Here is a 20,144-nt window from a genome sequence, read left to right as displayed (position 1 = left end):
GGTTTAGAATAATCTCCCTGCCTCATCCAATGATGACTGATCCCTTCAAAGGGAAGAAATGATAGAAGCCTCAGGGTTTTGTTATTTTAGTTTCCAAATTGGCAATTAGCAGTGAAGAGATAAATTCCTTTGCCATGGTACCCCACATAAAAATTGCTTTGACATACATATTGATAAAATGCTATCCTTTATACAAACCACAGCTTTACATAGGTGAAGAGGGAGGAATTTCTATTTTGATAAGCTATTTAGGCTACCAATAAAAGGACACTAAGAGATACTTAATTGTTACATGTATGAAGCACCCAATTTATCTTCTCTAAGATTTTCATAGTCATTCAGAATCAATCATTGAGCCTCAAGCAACTTGAATTATATAGTGCCATAATAAGATACATAAAGAGAAAGCAATTGTTTTTTTAAATGCTTAAAATACAAACAACATACTTGCATGCAACACAAAGTGACCATTACATGAACAAATTTAATTCACTTGTAGTTAAAAAGAAAATGTAATTTATATTTGGATTCCAAGAGCATTTTATTGTAATATTTTTTAAATTATGAGCACACTTTTCTTTGCATACAATGACTCCTAGAAGAGAATACTTTCAGATTAGGAGATTATCTAATTTTGAATGTACAGGCAGCAGAATACAGATTCTGAAATTATAAAACTATTCCTTTTACAATTATATCTAATCTTTGCTACTAAACATTAGTTTTGAAATTATTTCCTACATATATTAGTAATATTTTCTTATTGGTAAGTATTAAGAAATTAGATAGATATGCCTATGGAGGGTATAGTAAAGGGAAATGACACCATAATATATATGAAACTGCATTTAAGAAGATAGTAAATCTTATGAAAAGAAGAAAATATTAATTTTTAATAGACCAACAGTAAGGCATGGATCAATAATTGTTCTATACTCTCATCACTACAACATTATAATTGAAATTACTACTTCATTTCTTTTGGGATAGAGAAATAAGAAAACAACTGTACACTGACCCTGTAAATACAAGGTTGTAGTCATTATATATAAGAAAATAATAACTATTCTCATAACCTACTCCTTATAATTAGAATATAAAACAATTGGTCATGTATTAAATTTCCCCACGGCTTTTAAAAATTACTCAATTATGTGTTAGAATCATTATAATATAGACAGGAGAGGGATTATGAAGGCCATTTAACATAACCTCCTGCTTACTATAAGATTTGCTACTTCCAGAAGCTGATAATGTTTTCCTTAGTATGGCAGCAATCTTTCTCAGTGGCAAAGGTGTTAACAACTTATGGAAGTCTTGTGACTTCCTCCAGTTAAAATATGTTTTGAATCTTGAAACACAGAAGAAATTGAGTATTTTTTCTACATGACAGTTTTAAAAAATTTGAAGCCTGATAATCACAACTCTCTCATTCCCAAGTCTTATATTGTCAGGTTTTTTTTTTTTTTTGTGCTAGAACTACCTTTATATGACTGATACTTTAAATTCAGTTTCCTGACTTTGGACACCATCTTCAGTCAAAGCAATCTAAAATTGTATAATTTATCCAACACCTAAACTGTAATGTTTCAATTAAATTCCAATTAAGTTGAACAGGTACACATTGGAAGACATTTAGAAATGAGTAGAGTGGAATCTTTGCCTTTAGGAATTTTAGCAGGGAAGGCAATAATCACAAGAATAATTGTGAAATGTGTGCCATATGAAAATTTTCAATATGTAAAATAACTACATGTACTGAACATACAGTAATCAATGAAATTTCTTTTGAAATGTTAGAAAAGCAGATTTTCCTCCGTGAGCATTTTAACATTTCAATTTATTTTGTTGCTGAAGGCTGTATATAACATTTTCCCTGTTCATAGGGTTATTTTTAACAGTAATATAATGGAAACAACATTAAGTCAGTAGGTGATGGTTTAAGTAAATTATGGTACATGAATGTGATAAAGTATACATATTGCTACTATTTCAATATTTTTGGAAAATGTTTGCATGATTGCATTGAGTAAACATTGGAAGATATAAACACTGGAACATATTTTAAGTAGAAAAATTATAATTTACATGTATAGTATATATTTCTGTATTATTTTGAGTTTCCAAATTTCTACCACAAAATATTTTGGACAAAATGTTGCTTTTATAAGCATAGGAAAGTTACAAAGCTTCAGGAAAGTTTTCCCAAGTTGTTTATATATAATCATATGTAGGTTTTAATATATTTGTATATGTACATATATACACATATGTATAAACATACATTCTGAGTGTTCATTAACGTTTAATCAGTATTCATAGATTGTACTTCTACACGTTAAAACATACTACACAATTGTAACAACATCTTTAGCTGGTAATTGTTAACCAAGCTTAAAGGTATCTCCACAAACATGTTAGCACAAGGCATAAAAATCTGATGGTGTTAAGATTTATATCTCTAAGCAATGGAAAAGATTTATATGCTGAGCTGTGGGAGAATCGTGGGATAAAAGATCAGGTGCTCACAAAGAAGGCTGTTATTAAGCACAAGGTTATAAAATGCTCTATTTCACAAAAGAGGACAAAGCAACTGCCATAACTAAGTGTAGCATACAATAAGTTCTAAAGTTCATGACAGTAGCTTGGTAACTAAATTTTAATATTAATTACTGTCCTGTTTTGATATTGATAATGAGGCAATAAAACTTCTTGAATAGGTACTGACATTGGAATCATGAGCACAATTAGAGTCAAATACTCAGAAGACATCATAAAAGAAACCATTCTTCCCTTTGAAATAAAATATAGGATAATTAAGAAGGTTCATTCTGTAAAACTGCCTCTTCCATTTTATGTATTTTGTTCTTCTTTTCAAATTATCTTTAGTACAAAATATGTCAGAAAGAAGAAATACATCTTAGCTTCTGGATTCATACTAAATACAGAATTTGAGCAACTGTATGAATTAACTGCACCTGCAAAAATTGAAAAGCAATGTAATTTATTTTTTCTCATCCACCTGACCTTCCTCTACATACCATCTGACATGGAAGTAATGAAATAAATTCTATAACTAGTGATGAATATTATCAGGTACATGGTTAGGAAAAGAACTTACATTTATCTTCATATGTTATTTCATTTATTATCGGTAGATATTGAATATATCATATAGATGTTAAGTATCATATCCTTATGCCATATTAACTACATATTCAAGAGTGAAATATAATAATTTTTGAGGCCAGTCTATTTTAAATAGAAAGAGGATTTTATTTTCATAGTCATTGTCCAGCTGCCTCTGAAGTTGATATAGTGAGAGTTAGAATCTTGTCAGTAATCCAAATTTTAATACAAAATTTCCAGCAAATAGAAACATTAGACATTTAGGACTATGAGGACCATATAGATATCTGTCTATCCTCGAATTTTGATTTTGTAAATTGAGAAGGAGAGGTTCTAAGAGTTAACTCAGCCTTAATGTATTAAATTTTCATAATTCCAAGAGTTAACTCAGCCCTAATGTATTAAATTTTCACAGTGTTTTATATTATTGTAGGTAATGAATTTATTACATAAACCTATTGCACCGCTATAGAAGGTCCATTCCAAATACTTTTTACAGTTGTAGGTAGCAAAAGTATATAATTAATTTCCAAAGTAATTTGAACTGTAATTTCAAATTTTCCTAATAAAACTTATACCCTGATAAATGAACCAAAGAACACCCTAAAAGTTGAGGTAGTTAATACATAAATTTCAACAAGATGGAATCCTAAAATAAGTGAAGGAATTTTGTTTTAATTCTAGTTTTTATAAAAACATATTTTTTAATTGGCAGCAGGCTTCTAAGGCTTGGCGAGCTTTCAGAAATTACTAAAAAGGCTTGTAAACTAAAAGCCTTTCGAGTATTTTAATTAAAATTACTAGTAAAAAAAGAATAGAGGCAAACCAGTTGTAACTACGTCACATATATCAATAAGTCTGCAATCTAATGAATGCTTTGAGAGTGGATACAGCCTAATGAATGCTTTGAATGGATATAGCCAGAATGTGAATATAAAATATTTTGATACAAGTAAAAATTAAAATATTTAAAGAATAAAAATTGAATTAGAAAAAAGGACAAATAAATTTCCACCTTAATAGATTGCATCCTTCAATCTGCATTTGGGAATAATGAGAATCACTGGCTTATCATATCTAGCCATGCTTTACATTAGTCATGTGTCTGTCAAGGGTTAAATCATTCAGCAGGACATAAATGATATAGAATAGGTATATATATATACATATATATATATATGTATATATATATAATGATCATATTCCTTTTTGGGTATCATGCAGAAATACACACAGCATGAACATCAGTGTTCATGTTCAAGGAGAGAAGGATTCTGAGTATATTAGTTTTAAGGTATTTTTGCTCAAGTTGAGAATACTGCAAAATCGGTCATGTAGCAAAATATTTACAAAATGGGAATGAGATCCTAAACCTTATCTGAGTCATAGAATTTTCCTTATTCCCATGAAAGGAGATATTTATTCTGCTAATATGTCATAAAACTATAAAACTTTTAGACTTACCTGGAGAGATAAATATTTTATATCTAAGTCTCTAATGTCCAACTTTAATATAAATTATCATCATGAATTATAAAATCTATCAAACATATGTTCTTTACACAGTGCATATTATTTCATTTAAATGGGCATAATGTTTCAAATCACTTAAATTATATTTTATTTCCCCCATTAGAATGAATTTCTATCATATTTCATAATTACAATCAACATAGAATGTATTCTTTAGTGTCATGGCTTTGAAAAAATAAACCAAGTTTCAACAAGTATATAAATTTAAAAAATAGGGAGAAGTATAGGATCATTTGAGCTTTCACAGATGTCAACCCAGGGTATTTTTCTTTTGCCCTCTTTTTCCCTATTAAGTATCCACATAACAAGAGTTATTATCCTTCCAACATTCAGAGACAAAGCATTTCTATTTTCTCAGACTGCCTTCTCATCAAGTTTAACATCCTCAGCTTGTGTCCAGGTATTATTCAAGCCAAACCTGACTTTAAAATGCAAGAGAGCAGCCCTCACAGCTCATTTTAATCATGCTTTGATCTCTTGCCATGCAACTGCTTCATAAGGTCAAAATCCCTCAAAGCTTTGACCTGAATAGCTGTCAGAGTCACAGGCACACAGTGTTCTTTATATGTGAACAATCAGATGCCTTGTCCTCTCAGTCACAATTCCTATCCTTGCTTCAAAAATAACAAGTTTTAACTATTATGAGTTTTAAATTATTATCCAAACTTTGCTCATTTTTTCACCATTCAAAAGGCTTTTTAAAAAAAAAATCTAGATATAAAGTAATCATTAATGACAGATTTTTTTCCCAATAAACATAAGGGGAAAATACACACAAGTGAGTTCTGTTCTTCAAAGTCACAACCTCATCCTAAAATTCTTAGGATTACATAAATGTAATTTTGATCAAGCTCAATTTGACATTCACAAAAGAAAATCAATCACTTTTTTTTAACTGTAAATTATCACTTCTTTCTTCCCTATCTTCCTTTAATTCTTCTTTCCCTGGGCAGCTTCATTTCTATCTTCCTAGGAATTCAATAACCCCCAGCAAAGATATGTATTGGAAAAGATATGGATGGTATATTTTGGAGAAAATTCAGTGAGGAAAAAGTAACACATGAACTTATAAAAGCTCCGACTTAGTGTTATAGGAAACAACTTGTGTAGGTCTCTTTATCTGTTCCTGGTCTAGTATAGGAACATACGACTGTTTGAAAAACTAAAAATTATGGTGAACCACAAGCCTACAGACTTTCTAATCAGTATGACTTATATATTAAGATCACCTTTTCTCTTCTCTCAAAATGATTTTATTTCTATTGCTTTGTTTTATTCTCATCATATCCCAGTGAACAAGCAGAACAGATACATGCTATAATGTCTGGTGAACATCATTTTGTGAAGAACTACACATATCAAAGCTAGTACTGCTTTACTGCTGAATAAGAGGTTAAGTAAATTGCCTAGGTACTAGTCTCATAACTCATAGGCCATTAAAAATAAAGTTTCTAGTATTTTTCCACCAACTAGAATAACCAAATTAGTAACACATTGAAGAGATATATACAACTTTCATTGAAAAGTAGTACCATTCCAAGGGAATGAGTATATTTAAGTACTGCATCTCCAGGAATGTCTCCCTTTTCCCATTTCAGCCAGCATTGTAAAAAACCAGAAGGCACAGGTTGATAAGTATGTCACTGCCTTTGTTAATCAGTGTTTATAAAAATGTCATATTTCACTATATAATCATCACATTAATGTATACTCAGAAGTATCCTGTGAATACTAATGCTGCACCAAAGACAGTTTAGCAACAAATGATTTTTAAGTATTACCAGCCCATTTTTTTTTCTTCAAAAAAGCATGCACCTCACTTTTGGGGAAAAATGTTATAAAATCTGCTACAATTATGCAGTGAAATAAGGTATATATGCAGTCTGTATCAAAAGGCTTCTTAAAGGAGTATATTCATGGGTCCTTCCCAGGACCTACTGAGAATGAGATTTTCTCAGTCTAGGAATATGCATTTTATTCTGTTCCCCAGATGATTATCATGCACACTTAAGCTTGAAAACAACTGAATATGGTGCAAGTGAACCAAATATGACCTACAATTTAGCAGTTACACTTCCATAAATATATCACTTGAATGAATATATTTTAAAACAACTTTATCAAATAATGCCAATAGTTAACATAGATACTATCAATTTTGTTGCAACAATAACCTATGGGATCAAGGAGTACATATTGCATCTAAATAATTGTTGAGTTAAAAGTTATAAATTTACTAATACCTCATGTATTTGTGGCATAAATACGAGGGATATTGCAAATTTAAAAGTAGCCTTAAACAGATCACACATAATAACAAAATATGACCTACAGTAAAATTACTATTCAATAAATTAATTTCTAAAATAAATCTATTAGATAACAAATGAATTTTTAAAAATATTTTTAGTTGTAGATGGACATATTTAAGTTTTTTTTTTTTAATGTGGTGCTAAGGTTCGAACCTAGTGCCTCACAGATTCTAGGCAAGCACTCTACCACTGAGCTACAATTCCAGCCCTAAATGGATTTTTATTATTACTTAATTGCATGAGAAATGAGTGAAATAAAGTCTCGTATTTCTTTAATTTTTACATGAGTTTGGATTTAAAAGGAAAATTGAACAGGGAATGAAATCATATATGGCTGATTAATATTTATTATTGTATTTACGGAAGTTAACACCTCAAATTTCCTTTCTTCATCTTTCAATAAATGTTTCCTAAGTGTTACATATCAAATATCAAGTCTCAAAAAAAACAAATTCCTTGTACCTGTCTCACAACAAAGGAGATATCTGCCTAAGATCTATTGAATGTGATCATTGTTTTAATAAGTGTTTATGCATAGCCTTGAGTTGTAAACAGTGATCAATTAACAAATGCCCTTGTAATACAAAATGATGTGACAGAATATACATGTCAATATTTTGAATGGCTACCTATTTTTCTACCATCTGATAATGAGACTAAAAAACAATCCCTGATTTTTAAATTACTAAAACTTCTAAAATAACTAACATACAACCACATTCCAGAACTGTAACTTTGTTATTTTCCTAAACTATAGCTTGTATTTTCCTAAACTATAGCCTATATGTAATTAAGCAACATTCTTGATTTTATGAAATCAGCAGTCTGTGGCTGAAAACCCAATAATTAGATCATCATTTGCCCTCATAAAAGAAGCCTTCAGAGAAATTAAAGGACCTGTGCTATTGTCTTGTTCCTACAGCTACATTTCCTTGTATAATTCACTTTTCTTCTCTGGTTTCATTTTTTTTTCCAAATGTAAAATGAGGTTAACTAATGGCATTCATGGTTCTAGGAATCTGTGATTCAGAGTCAACTGCTCTGTCATGCAGCTCCCTACTACTATTAAACTGGAGTATAGTAACTAATTTAATCAATCAGTGCTCATTCCCCTGCCTATGATTCTCCAATAACAAGTCAAGCTAGAATGCCTGTTTTTTTTCTAAAATAAATCTATTAGATAACAAATGAAGTGTAAGAGAGAGAGAGAGATAGAGAGAGAGATAGTTAGTTTTATACTGGGAATTGAAACCAGGGGTGCTTTTCCACTGAGCTACATCCAAGCTTTTTTTTATTTTTTATTTTTTTATTTTGAGACACATCTCACTAAGTATCTTAGGGCCTCATTAAGTTGCTGAGGGTGGCCTCAAAATTGCAATCCTTCTGCCTCAACCTCCCTGAGTCACTGGGATTACACGTGCATGCCAGTGTGCATGGCAGAAGCCATGTTTTTTTTTAAATTCAATTTACCATTGGGCACAGAATTATCCTATGACATCCTTTGTAAGGTCATAGCATTATTCTCATAATGCAGGTTTCAAAATCTCCAGCATAATTCATACTATGATAATTGGTATCACTTACCTGTGCTGAACTCTTTTCAAGTTTTTGGACTAAATTATCCCAACGCTGTGCAAAGTTTTCCATCCAGGCTTCCATCTTTTGTGTCACCGATTTATTTTTCAGTGTTGAAAGAAGATCTTGGTGGAGTGAACTGAGTTTGTCCATAGTTTGCTTTTTCTTTTCTAGATCTGTTTTTAAAATCTGTTAAAACCAGATCACAGAATAAGTCTTAGGTTCTAGGTAACATTTTATTAAAACAGTATTGTTTCCATTTTTTATGCATTCACTCATTTCTATAGATGGGCAAAGACTGCAATCATTTCTGCAAATTATTGAACGTCCATAAACATACACATAATAACTTCAAAAAATCTTTCAATAAAGGTTGAAGAGATTGTAAAATAGAGACATTAGAATAAAGACTATGAAGAGGTAACTTCAGAGCTAGAAGGACTGCCTAGTGATCAATTAGTAAAAGCTCTTCTAAAGTCAAAACAAGATCAACATGTGGAAACTGTCTTTTTTTTTTTTTTTTGGTAGTAAGGATTGAACCCAAGGGTGCTTAACCACTGAGCAACACCACCAGCTCTTTTTATTTTTAATTTTGAGACAGGGTCTCATCATTTTGCTTAGATCACGAAGACTGACCAAAAACGTGTGATTCTTCTGCTTCAGCCTCCTGAGCTACCGGAATTACAAAAGTGTACCACCACCCTCAGCTAGAAACTACTTTTTAACAATTGGGAGTGGGTGGCATTGCTCTTGGATGGTAGTGAATTTCCTCTGACAAAATTCTAACAAAAACTGACTATAAAGTGCCAGTAGTACTGGTGACTTGAGAAGATGATTGTCTAAAGGGCTTTGCTTTCTGAAATGCTGTTTATTTGGAGAAAATTGCAATATTATTTATTTCCACAATTTCAATATTCCATTATTTATAAATAAAAACTTTCCATGCAGTTAACAGACCTTAAACTTCGTTAGCATCTATTATTTAATTAAAGTTAGACTATTGGAATAATTATTTTCTAATGTTAATTTGAAGCTCATTAAGTAAAAAGGAAGACATGGAGTATGATCCACATCCCTCAGAAGCTATCTGCTTATTTTCTAAATACTTACATGTTTCATATAGTATTTTTTAAAAAAGATTGTAGTTATAAATAGAGAGCATTTCTTTATTTGTTTATTTTTATGAGGTCCTGAGGATAGAACCCAGTGCCTTACGCATGCTAGGTAAGCACTCTGCCACTGAGCTGCAGCCTCAGCCCTTATAGAGTAATTTTTTTATACCAATCATATTTCCAAAGTTTCTGTGGGCAATGAAGGTTCACAATTGCCTTTTGTTTGATTTGGAAATAATAAACAAAGTGATTTATGTGAAATCAGTAGATCATGGCAGCTTATTCTTTCACTTTATCTACCACTAAGGTCATTCTGCTCATAGGGAAATCCAATTTCCAAGTACCAAATGCTAGCCTGTGACTTAACTTATAAACATAGGAAAGAAATAGGGAGGAGGAAGAAAAATCATTTTCTAGTCATTTTACAACCCCATTCTTCTGGCAGTAGCAAGTACAAGTACAATGAATATAAGCTAAACTTTGATATCTGACTTTTTAAAACAAATGCAAGCTTATATAAGAACAACTAACATTACATATGGAAATAAAATAAATTATCATGAAACAGATGTACCAACTGCTCATGAACCAAAGTGTCATCCACATAGAGCAGTCAATACACCACCTGCAAAGTAGCTCATTTTAGCATGTTACTTACATGGATAGGTATGAACTATAAAATGTTCTGGTTTCATGTTCAAATAGTTCATCCTTTATTCAGAACTGGGTTTATCTGGCATATTTTATATCTCAGCTTTCTTGTCATTTTAAGGAGAGGGGAAGCAACTTTTAAAGTTCATTTGTAATATATTTCCTCAATAATTTCTCAGTTTGAAAAAAAATTACAGAAAAATATTAATAGTTGGAGTTATATCTATAAAACTCTCAGAATGTTAGTGCAGTAGTATATAGATTTTTTATATTCATTTTGTTTAATTCACATGTTACCTTTCCATAAAATTTAAGTGCATACTTGTACTAGTAGTAAAACAACAGTTTATACTACCTGAATAGAGCTGAGAGGCAAACTTGAATTTCAAACATATATTCCTCAGATTCCTTTATGGAGATTCATTATATTTTTTTCTTTATTAACTTTTGGCATGCATTTATTTTGTGTGAACCACTGTGAGTTCTTTTTGGAAAGATGCATGACATAAATAAAGACATACATTTAAAAATAAAATAATGAAAGTACAATCCTCTTTTGCTTACTATCTCAGAGCTTAAAGAACCATTTAAATAGCCCTATGTGAAGGGCTAAAAGGTACATTCATTATTTAAGCTAAATATATAATGATTTGGAAACATTTCAAAAACGGAATTTGTGAGTTGTTTCAAGAAAATTGTGTTGGAATTCTATGGGTAACCTTGTGCTATCTAAACAAATAAAACTAAGCCTCCTGTGTTAATATGAAATCAAATGAAGATGGATTTAGTGAAATTGAAAGGCACCATTAAAAACACAATGAGGAAAAGTACACTCAAGGTAAAATTAAAATAGCATTATAATAAAATTGTATAATTATTGAATATATTTTCATATAAATCTATATGACAAAACACTGGCTAAATAAAATTTCTATAGATGTAAATATTTTAAAATGATGATGGCAGATTGTTTGGTCTCAATATTTATCTTTTTTTCCACCTCCCTGGATGCTCTCCATACTCTCCAAGTTCCTGAAGGGACTCTCTCACAATAATTAGCAGAGGGAGGATAAGAGAAAAATCCATGGCTATGCCAGATAAACTGGATCATAGTAATGAATTACCTTCTCCTGTCTTTCTTTTAAGCTTGGATGTTATGTGAGACTATTAATTATGGTTTAACTGTTCCTAATAATTAGAGGATGTCATTTTGCATATCAAGAATTGATAATGGGTCTGTGAGTGCCAGAAACCCAGAGTTCTAAAAAGTCTAGGCAACAAAAGTAAACTTTAGAAAACTTATAACAGGTAAAGATCAGCTGGGATATTAAAAGAACATATATTTTATTTTCATAGAATCCAGTCACTTGGACCTACCTCCAAGTAGGCAGGAAGCTATCATCAGTAAATTAGATTGGGTTGATAGTAGATATGGGGAAGACAGATACCCTATTAAATAAGTAGGAATAGAAGAGTTCTATCTTGTCAAGATTAGAAGATGAATTGAAGTGGGAAAAACAAATATATACTTATAAAAGGCCCAGGAAACCTTCACCCTATTATCATATGGAGTATGCCTTAGAGAATAAGGCCAAGATAATATTTACTACACTAGAAAAATGAATTTTATCAGCTCAATCTGTAATTACTTATCTAAATGGAAGAAGTACTTCACTTTGCTCTAATCACCAGTTATTCTACTTAAGTAGATTAGTCTTATTTAGGGTTTCTAAGTTAAGAGAACGTTAGAATAGCCCAAAAGATGTTAAAATGCAGATTGCTAGGTGCTACCTCTAATGTTTCTATGTCAGCAAGCTTGGAATAAGCCCACAAATTTGCATTTCTCTTATTATTTGTTCTAATTAATACATGACAGCAGAATGCATTTCAATTCATTGCACATAAATGGAGCACAACTTTTTATTTCTCTAGTTGTACACAATGTAGAGTCACGCCATTCGTGCAATGGTACCTGTACCTAGGGTAATGATACCCATCTCGTACCATCATCTTTCCTACCTTCATGCCCCCTCCCCTCCTCTCAATACCCTCTGTCCAATTCAAAGTTCTTCCATTCTTCCCTTACCCTCTCCCATTAGGGATCAGCATCCACTGATCAGAGAAAACATTTGGCCTTTGGTTTTTGGGGATTGGCTTACTTTGCTTAGCATAATATTCTCAAACTCCATCCATTTACCTGAAAAGGCCATACATTTATTCTCTTTTAATGCTGAGTAATAGTCCATTGTGTATACATATCAGTTTCCTTATCCATTCATCCATTGAAGGGTATCTAGGTTGGTTCCATAGTTTAGCTATTGTAAATTAAGCTGCTATAAACATTGAAGTGGCTGTGTCATTGTAATATGCTTATTTTGCGTCCTTTGGTTACAGACAGAGGAGTGGGGTAGCCGGAGCAGATGATGGTCCCATTCCAAGTTTTCTGAGGAATCTCCATACTGCTTTCCAGAGTGTTTGCACCAATTTGTAGTCTCACCAGCAATGCATGAGTGTACCTTTTCTTCCACATCCTTACCAACACTTATCATTGCTTGTATTCTTAAAAACTACCATTCTGACTGTAGTGAGATGAAATCTTAGTGTTGATTTGCATTTCTTTTATTGCTGGAGATGTTGAACATATTTTCATATATTTTTTGATCATCTGTATATCGCCTGAAAAGCATCTGTTCAGTTCCTTAGACCATTTATTAATTGGGTTGTTTGTTTTTGTGGTGATAAGTTTTTTGAGTTCTTTATATATCCTGGAGGTAAGTGCTGTATCTGATATGCTTGTGGTAAAGATTTTCTCCTACTCTGTATGCTTTCTCTTTATATTCTTGATTGCTTCCTTTGCTAATAAGCAGCTTTTTAGTTTGAACCCATCCCATTTATTGATTCTTGACATTTTAGGTGTCATGTTAAGGAAGTCAGGAGCTAATCCAATATGAAGATTTGGACCTGTTTTGTCTTCTATTAGGCACAGGATCTCTGGTCTAATTCCTAGGACCTTGATCCACTGAGTTGAGTTTTGTGCATGGTGAGATATAGGGGTTTAATTTTATTTTGCTGCATATGGATTTCTAATTTTTCCCAGCACTATTTATTGAAGAGACAATCTTTTCTCTAATGTATATTTTTAGCACGTTTGTATAGTATGAGATAATTATATTTATGTGGGTTTGTCTCTGTCTTCTACTCTCCCATGCCATTTTTGTTACTATAGCACTATGTTATAGTGCAAGATCTGGTATTGTGATGCCTTCTGCTTCACTCTTCTTGCTAAGGATGGCTCTGGATATTCTGATCTTTTATTTTTCCAAATGAATTTAAAGATTGCTTTTTCTATTTTATGAGGAATGTTGTTGGGATTTTAATTGGAATTGCATTAAATTTGTATAACACTTTTGGTAGTATGGTCATTTTGACTATTTATTCTTCCTATCCAAGAACATAGGAGGTCTTTCCATCTTCTGAGGTTTCCTTCAATTCTTTCTTTAGTTTTCTATAGTTTTTGTCATAGAAGTCTTTCCCTTCTTTTGTTAGATTAATTCCCAAGTATTTTTTGAGGCTATTGATAGCTTTTCTAAATTCTATTTCATTACTGATGTATAGAAATGCATTTGATTTATGGGTATTGATGTTATATCCTGCTACTTTGCTAAATTAATTTATTAATTCTAGAAGTTTTCTGGTAAAATTTTTTGGATCCTCTAAATATAGAATCATGTCATCAGTAAATAATGATAGTTTGAGTTCTTTTCCTGTTCATATCCCTTTAATTTCTTTTGTCTAAATGCTGTGGCTAGAGTTTTAAGAACTATGTTGAATAGAAGTGGAGAACTGTCTTGTTGCAGTTTTTAGAGGGAATAATTCCAATTTTTCTCCATTTAGAATGATATTGGCCTTGGATTTAGCACAGATAGCTTTTACAATGTTGAGGTATGTTCCTACTATCCCTAGTTTCTATAGTGTTTTTAACGTGAAAGTATGCTGTATTTTGTCAAATGCTTTTTCTGTATCTATTGAGATGATCATATGATTCTTGTCTTTAAAGTCTATTGATGTGAGGAATTACATTTATTGATTTCCATATGTTGAACCAAACTTGCATCCCTGGGATGAACCCCATTTGATCATCGCACACTATCTTTTTAAAAAATGTTTTTGAATGCAAACAAATTTGCATTTCTCATAAGTTTCCAGGTAATGTTTATGCTGCTGGTCTGGGGATCACACTTTATAAAACACCGATTCTAAGTGTATAAATTCTTTGAAGGCCATTACAGGAGATGAGCATTATCAACAGGGACTTGTTGAATTCCCATAAGCACTCTAACCCTGTCACTTGATTCCACAGCCAGTAAAGAGTACAGTATTGCCATAGCCCTTATATAGAAGGAAGCTACAGTTAATAAATCAGACTGGGTCAGTAGGATATAAAGAAGAGAAAGATAACTTGTTCAATAAGACAAAAATAGACAAGTTTTTTCTGGTCAAGTTTAGAAGATTAATTGGAGTGAATAAAATAATGTATACTTACAAAAGACCCAGGAAATCTTCACTCTATTATCATAAGTAGTATGCCTCAGAGAATAGTGCCAAGACATATTTTTATTACACTGGATATAATTCTTTATGTGTTTAATATTATTATCTGTTTTATCTTTCCTAGATCACCATGCTTCCCCAGAGTTATCCTTCTTTAGCAATACCAACATTCTGCAGAAACAGACGTATTCTGCATTTGGGTCTTCCTATAACTTACATGATTCTGTAAGTCTTCTAATTCACCTCTTAAAGGCCAAAGTTTCTTTTCTCCTTTGTCTCCTTTACACCCTCCAAAATAGATCTAATCATAAAAATAATAGATCTACATGTCATGGATATGAATCCCACAGATCTAGAAGAAATGGCATATCAAATTCCTTACCTCACATTCCTAGTGAAAAATAGGAGGCAATCCCATGGGTTATTAATAATAATATTTTAAAACAAATTACTGTGATCGTAAATAAAAGAGTTTTAGCTACAGTATCTATACTCAGGTATATAGTAGAAATGAGTGACAGATGGTATCTGTTTTGGGTCTTAGACTGTGACATATTTTAATGAACATTAAATTCTTATTCACTGCCTGAGTCAGCAGGGGAATTTTACCTCAAATTCTAGACCAGCTGTCAGGTTTTGTTAATTGGCTTAACTATCAAATGGTAAGACTTATACAAAACATATTTTTACTTTGTTCACAACTAAGGTGACATAGTGTGAATTTTAATCATATTGAAAAATTATTGAGATTTTGCTAAGAGAGACTCTTCATGGTTCCGAGGATGACAAAATCTTTTAGTAGTGAAAATGTCCAAATAGCGGCAATTGATTGTTAGAAATGAGAGTTCTCAATTGCGGTTAATTTTTTCTAAGAAATCAAATGATATGAGGAGTTTTAAAATGGGTTGAAAGGCCTGGGCTAGAATCTGGATGTCTTAGTGCTCCTTTTAACTCTGCTACTAATGTTATATAATAACTGGTATATGCCATATGTTTCTTTCTGGACCTCATTTTCCTCTTTAGACATAACCTGAGTAGCTGATCCCAAGGAACTTTAGACTTGTAATTGGATCAGAGATAAGCTAGATCATTTTCAAAGTTCCTTCTAGTTTTACTATAATTGGATTTTGTCAATATGTTGCTTCCTAAGATCAACATTCTTGATTGGTAAATTTAATCATTGATTTACATAGCAACCTGCACTATGTAGTGAAATTATGAATTTATTATCACAAAATGTTTTTAGCATGTGGTATTTTCCAGATATGGTTATTTAAAAAAAAATTATTCAAGATGCTCTACTGTGATTTGACCTTGGTGCTTCTCCAAGAAGATATGGAATACTATTTCCTCTCCCTTGAATCTAAGCAGGCTTATGTTTATTTCTACCAGAAGAGTATGGTAGTATTAACGCTATATGAAGTTTAAGTTTGGTTTACAGAAATAATGCTGCTTTGAGTCCTTAGTCTCCATTTGTGAATTCTAACTAATTTAGGCCTCCATGCTGTGATATGGCCTAACAACATGAGAAGTCCAAGGGAACATGTTTTGGTGAGCAGCTCCAGAAGTCAAAGCATCCAACACAGGAGCCTGATTGTATGAGTGAATGAACACTTTCAGATGATTCTAGAGTCCAGTCATGTAGGCATTCCAGTCAAGTCCCACAATTGTGAAACAAAGATGAGCCATTCTCTCTATATGTCCTCTAAATTACTGACCAACAAAATCCATGAACATAATAAAAAGTTCATTTTAAGCTAAAACTTTTAAAGTATCTGTTAAACAGCAATAGTTAACTGGAAGAACAACTAAGTGTTGCCTTTTAAAAAGTCTGCCCATTGTGTATTTCTTGATCTCTCATCCTTGTGAAGATGAGGTTTCCCTGACAAGTTCTATCAAGTAAATATTTCTTGAAGGTTTACTTTGTGTAAGTCACCATTCTTAACATTAAGGATACAATTGTAAACAAAGGGGCAGAGTGCCTATATTAATGGAGACTACAATTGAATGAGGCTTTTACATTTCCATTATGATTAACTATGGTTCTGCATTTGAACAGCAGTATAGCTTGGTTCTGAGTTAGACAGCATGACTATATGTTGATAATCAGTGTTCACCATAATATTGACTTAAAGGATCCATATATTGCTCAAGAAGAATAATATTTGCCAAAATTCCATATTCTAGGGCTGGGGATGTGGCTCAAGCGGTAGCGCGCTCGCCTGGCATGCATGCGGCCCAGGTTCGATCCTCAGCACCACATACAAAGAAAGATGTTGTGTCTGCCGAAACTGAAAAAATAAAATATTTTTAAAATTCTCATATTCTCTCTCTCTCAAAAAAAATTCCATATTTTAAGAATATGTAGCCCAACTATCCTTTCCCCTAGATATGCTAAAAATTGTCCCTGAATTTATATTTTCTTCTCTGTGGCATATGACAGTGTGTACTACTCTCTACCTGTGTAAAATATTCTCATTTTGTAATACCACTCTTTTCCTCCCTCTTGTACCATGAATTATTTGAATTAATCAAATCTACTTTGTGAGCTTCTTGTCCTCTGTCCCTTCTTTCCGACCTGAGAAGCACCCTCAGTTTTTGTCCCTCTTAATTATTGTGTCACTCTATAAAATTCTCCCTGAATCTTCTCTCTTACTTAGTTATCTAGTTATGAATTCATTATCGAGAGTCTGGTATATATATATCCAGTTGGCTAAAGAAATGAATGTTTTCACTTGGATGTCCCAAAGACATTTTGGACTCAATATTATCAAAACTCAAATAATTATCATTTTTGCCTTCTAAATATTTCTCATCCATTTTCCTCTTAAGTCTACTAACCTTTCTAGGACTCTAATCATCCAATTTAGAAGTATAGGTATCATTTTTGATCTCTCTCTTTCTTATGGAAAGTTTTATTCATTTCATCAACATTTGTCATGTCTCCCTTCTTATCTCACTTACAGTGCTACTTAGTTCAAAATTTCTAATTAATCTCCTTACTACCAGAAATATTACTACCAAAGAGTATTACAAAAAGATAAATATGATTGTTTCAATCTCTCAATGGCCCCCATCAGTTGATGAAGAAGTTTTTAAACATATCTAACATTTTTTACTTATCTTCCACTACATAAATAAACTACTTTTCTGAACTCCATAGGCATTGCATCACTTCAAAAGCATCTATTCTTTGACCCATGATTTATGTAAAAGCTAACTCGTAACAATAAGTAAACCTATTTTAAATTAAATGCCCAATGAGTATCAGTACATATGGAACAAAAAAATATAATGCAAATAAATATTTGGTAAAATGTCACATATTTAAAATAACCAGGGAAATTTATTTAAGTTTAGCTTTAAAGAAATTATTCAAGCATCAATGTAAGTATAATATCTAATATCAATACAAATAAAAGTATATTAATTTAGGTAAAATCATGAACTATTATAATAGAATTTTGTTTCTTAAGTAGCTAATAACAAGTTAGCATTTCACAAAATTGATCTATCTAAAATGTAAATAAATTCTAATTTAGAATATTCTACTTAGTAATTTAAGTTCCTAATATTAGATTGACCTCTCCTTTCCTGGAAAGAAATAAAATTCCAAAAGATCAAGAAGTTGTAGAGTTCTATTTTTTTTAATCTTGTTCAAATGAAACCAAATGTGTCAATGAAGGTTTCCCTGGAGTCATGTTACTGCCAATGTCATATAATTTCTCAAAACACATGAGGTACATATAATGAATGTCATTTAATTATTCTTTTTGGTCAAAATAAGGTTTAACCCATGTATGTGATAATAATCATCTCTTATACTTCTTGTATATTACTCTGAGTATGAACTTTATCAGTTTACAATGATGATGCTTAGAACTCTTAGCTTATAAATACTTCTTAGTATTACTTTTTATGTTTTAAATAAAGTTTTATTATAGGTATACTTATTTTTTCATGAGCACAATTTTGTTTGAAAAGCAAATGTGAAAATCTATGTACAGATTTCCCCATTTTAAATAGTAACATATGCCATCTTTGAATAAACTAAGCAAAAAAGATGCACATTTCCTTTCAGACTTGATAGAAAATACCAAAAAATGGTAATAATATATTATGAAGTTTTTAAAAGACTACTGAAGGCTAAAATATACATACAGCCATTTTTTGAAGACTTGATAACATTTCATTTTGATCCTTAAAACCAGTTGTTTGAATCTTGTTCATTGCATCTTCTTTTTCTGAAATCCACGCACTAAAAAGGCACTGAAAGAAATTTAAGAGAAGAAAAATAATTATTAAAAATAGATCTTTTGGGGCTGGGGATGTGGCTCAAGCGGTAGCGCGCTCGCCTGGCATGCGTGCAGCCTGGGTTCGATCCTCAGCACCACATACCAACAAAGATGTTGTGTCTGCCAAGAACTAAAAAATATTTAAAAAATTCTCTCATTCTCTCTCTCTTTAAAAAAAATAGACCTTTTTGTTTTTCAAATTAATACCTCTCCATGTCTTTAACTGCCATGATTTCCACATAACTCACCTGTTCTTCTGTAAAACGCTGCCATTTTAGAAGAATGTCTTGTAAAAGAACCCAGCGATCTTCTGTCCACCTACAGATATTTGCCCATCGATCTCCTAGTACCTGGGGAAGAGAGGACGGAACACATCAGTAAACAATTTTTAACTGAATTTCATTAAAAATGGCATAAATGATTTGACAAAGTATTTGATTTTGAGTCTCCTATGTATAATGTGGATTTTAAATAACACCCTTTCTGCTTCTGCTTTGAATTAGGTAAGCAATGTGCCTTTCAGATTATTTCAGTCTTTCACCTTTCCTTGAAAAGCAATTTACAAGCAGTCTGAAGCAGTTATACCACTATCTCAACAATACATTAGCAAAGATATAAATATAAAATTATATAATGTCAATACACAATATATGTACCAAAACAATACTATACCCCATAAAGATGTACAACTATTATGTGTCAATGCTAAAAACATGAAGGGGATTTTCACCAATGAGAACATATAAACTCTGCATATTCCTTAGGTCTGAAAAAATGCTCCAAAGAATAAAAGTCTGACTATTAAATTAAAGACTTTAAAAGGACTCTTATTTAAATTCTGCATAATTAGAATATTACCATATAAAATTTAAATTATCTATATTCTTACAGACTATGAAATGTGCTATCTCAAAAACATTGAGATAAAATTATAATAGTCCCTGAATAGGAACTTCATACCTTCAGCATGTCACTAATTTCTAAGT

The 20,144-nt window shown here is 31.7% G+C and overlaps 1 protein-coding gene across 15 annotated transcripts in view; it reads right to left on the bottom strand.

Moving 5' to 3' along the window:
• The window catches only part of Dmd (dystrophin), a 2,094,227-nt gene that overhangs the window by 1,381,804 nt on the left and 692,279 nt on the right, over positions 1-20,144 (bottom strand). For all 15 annotated transcript variants that reach the window (XM_078034984.1, XM_078034996.1, XM_078034982.1 and 12 more), the window contains 3 exons: positions 19,407-19,508; positions 19,025-19,132; positions 8,559-8,738 (listed from right to left, as the gene is read on the bottom strand). In XM_078034984.1, coding sequence (XP_077891110.1) covers positions 8,559-8,738; positions 19,025-19,132; positions 19,407-19,508 — 390 coding nt within the window. The remainder of the gene's footprint in view (positions 1-8,558; positions 8,739-19,024; positions 19,133-19,406; positions 19,509-20,144) is intronic.

Source organism: Ictidomys tridecemlineatus, chromosome X (genome assembly GCF_052094955.1).
Source record: "Ictidomys tridecemlineatus isolate mIctTri1 chromosome X, mIctTri1.hap1, whole genome shotgun sequence".
In the NCBI taxonomy this organism is placed as follows: domain Eukaryota; kingdom Metazoa; phylum Chordata; class Mammalia; order Rodentia; family Sciuridae; genus Ictidomys; species Ictidomys tridecemlineatus.
This window is presented reverse-complemented; position numbering and strand designations above follow the sequence as displayed.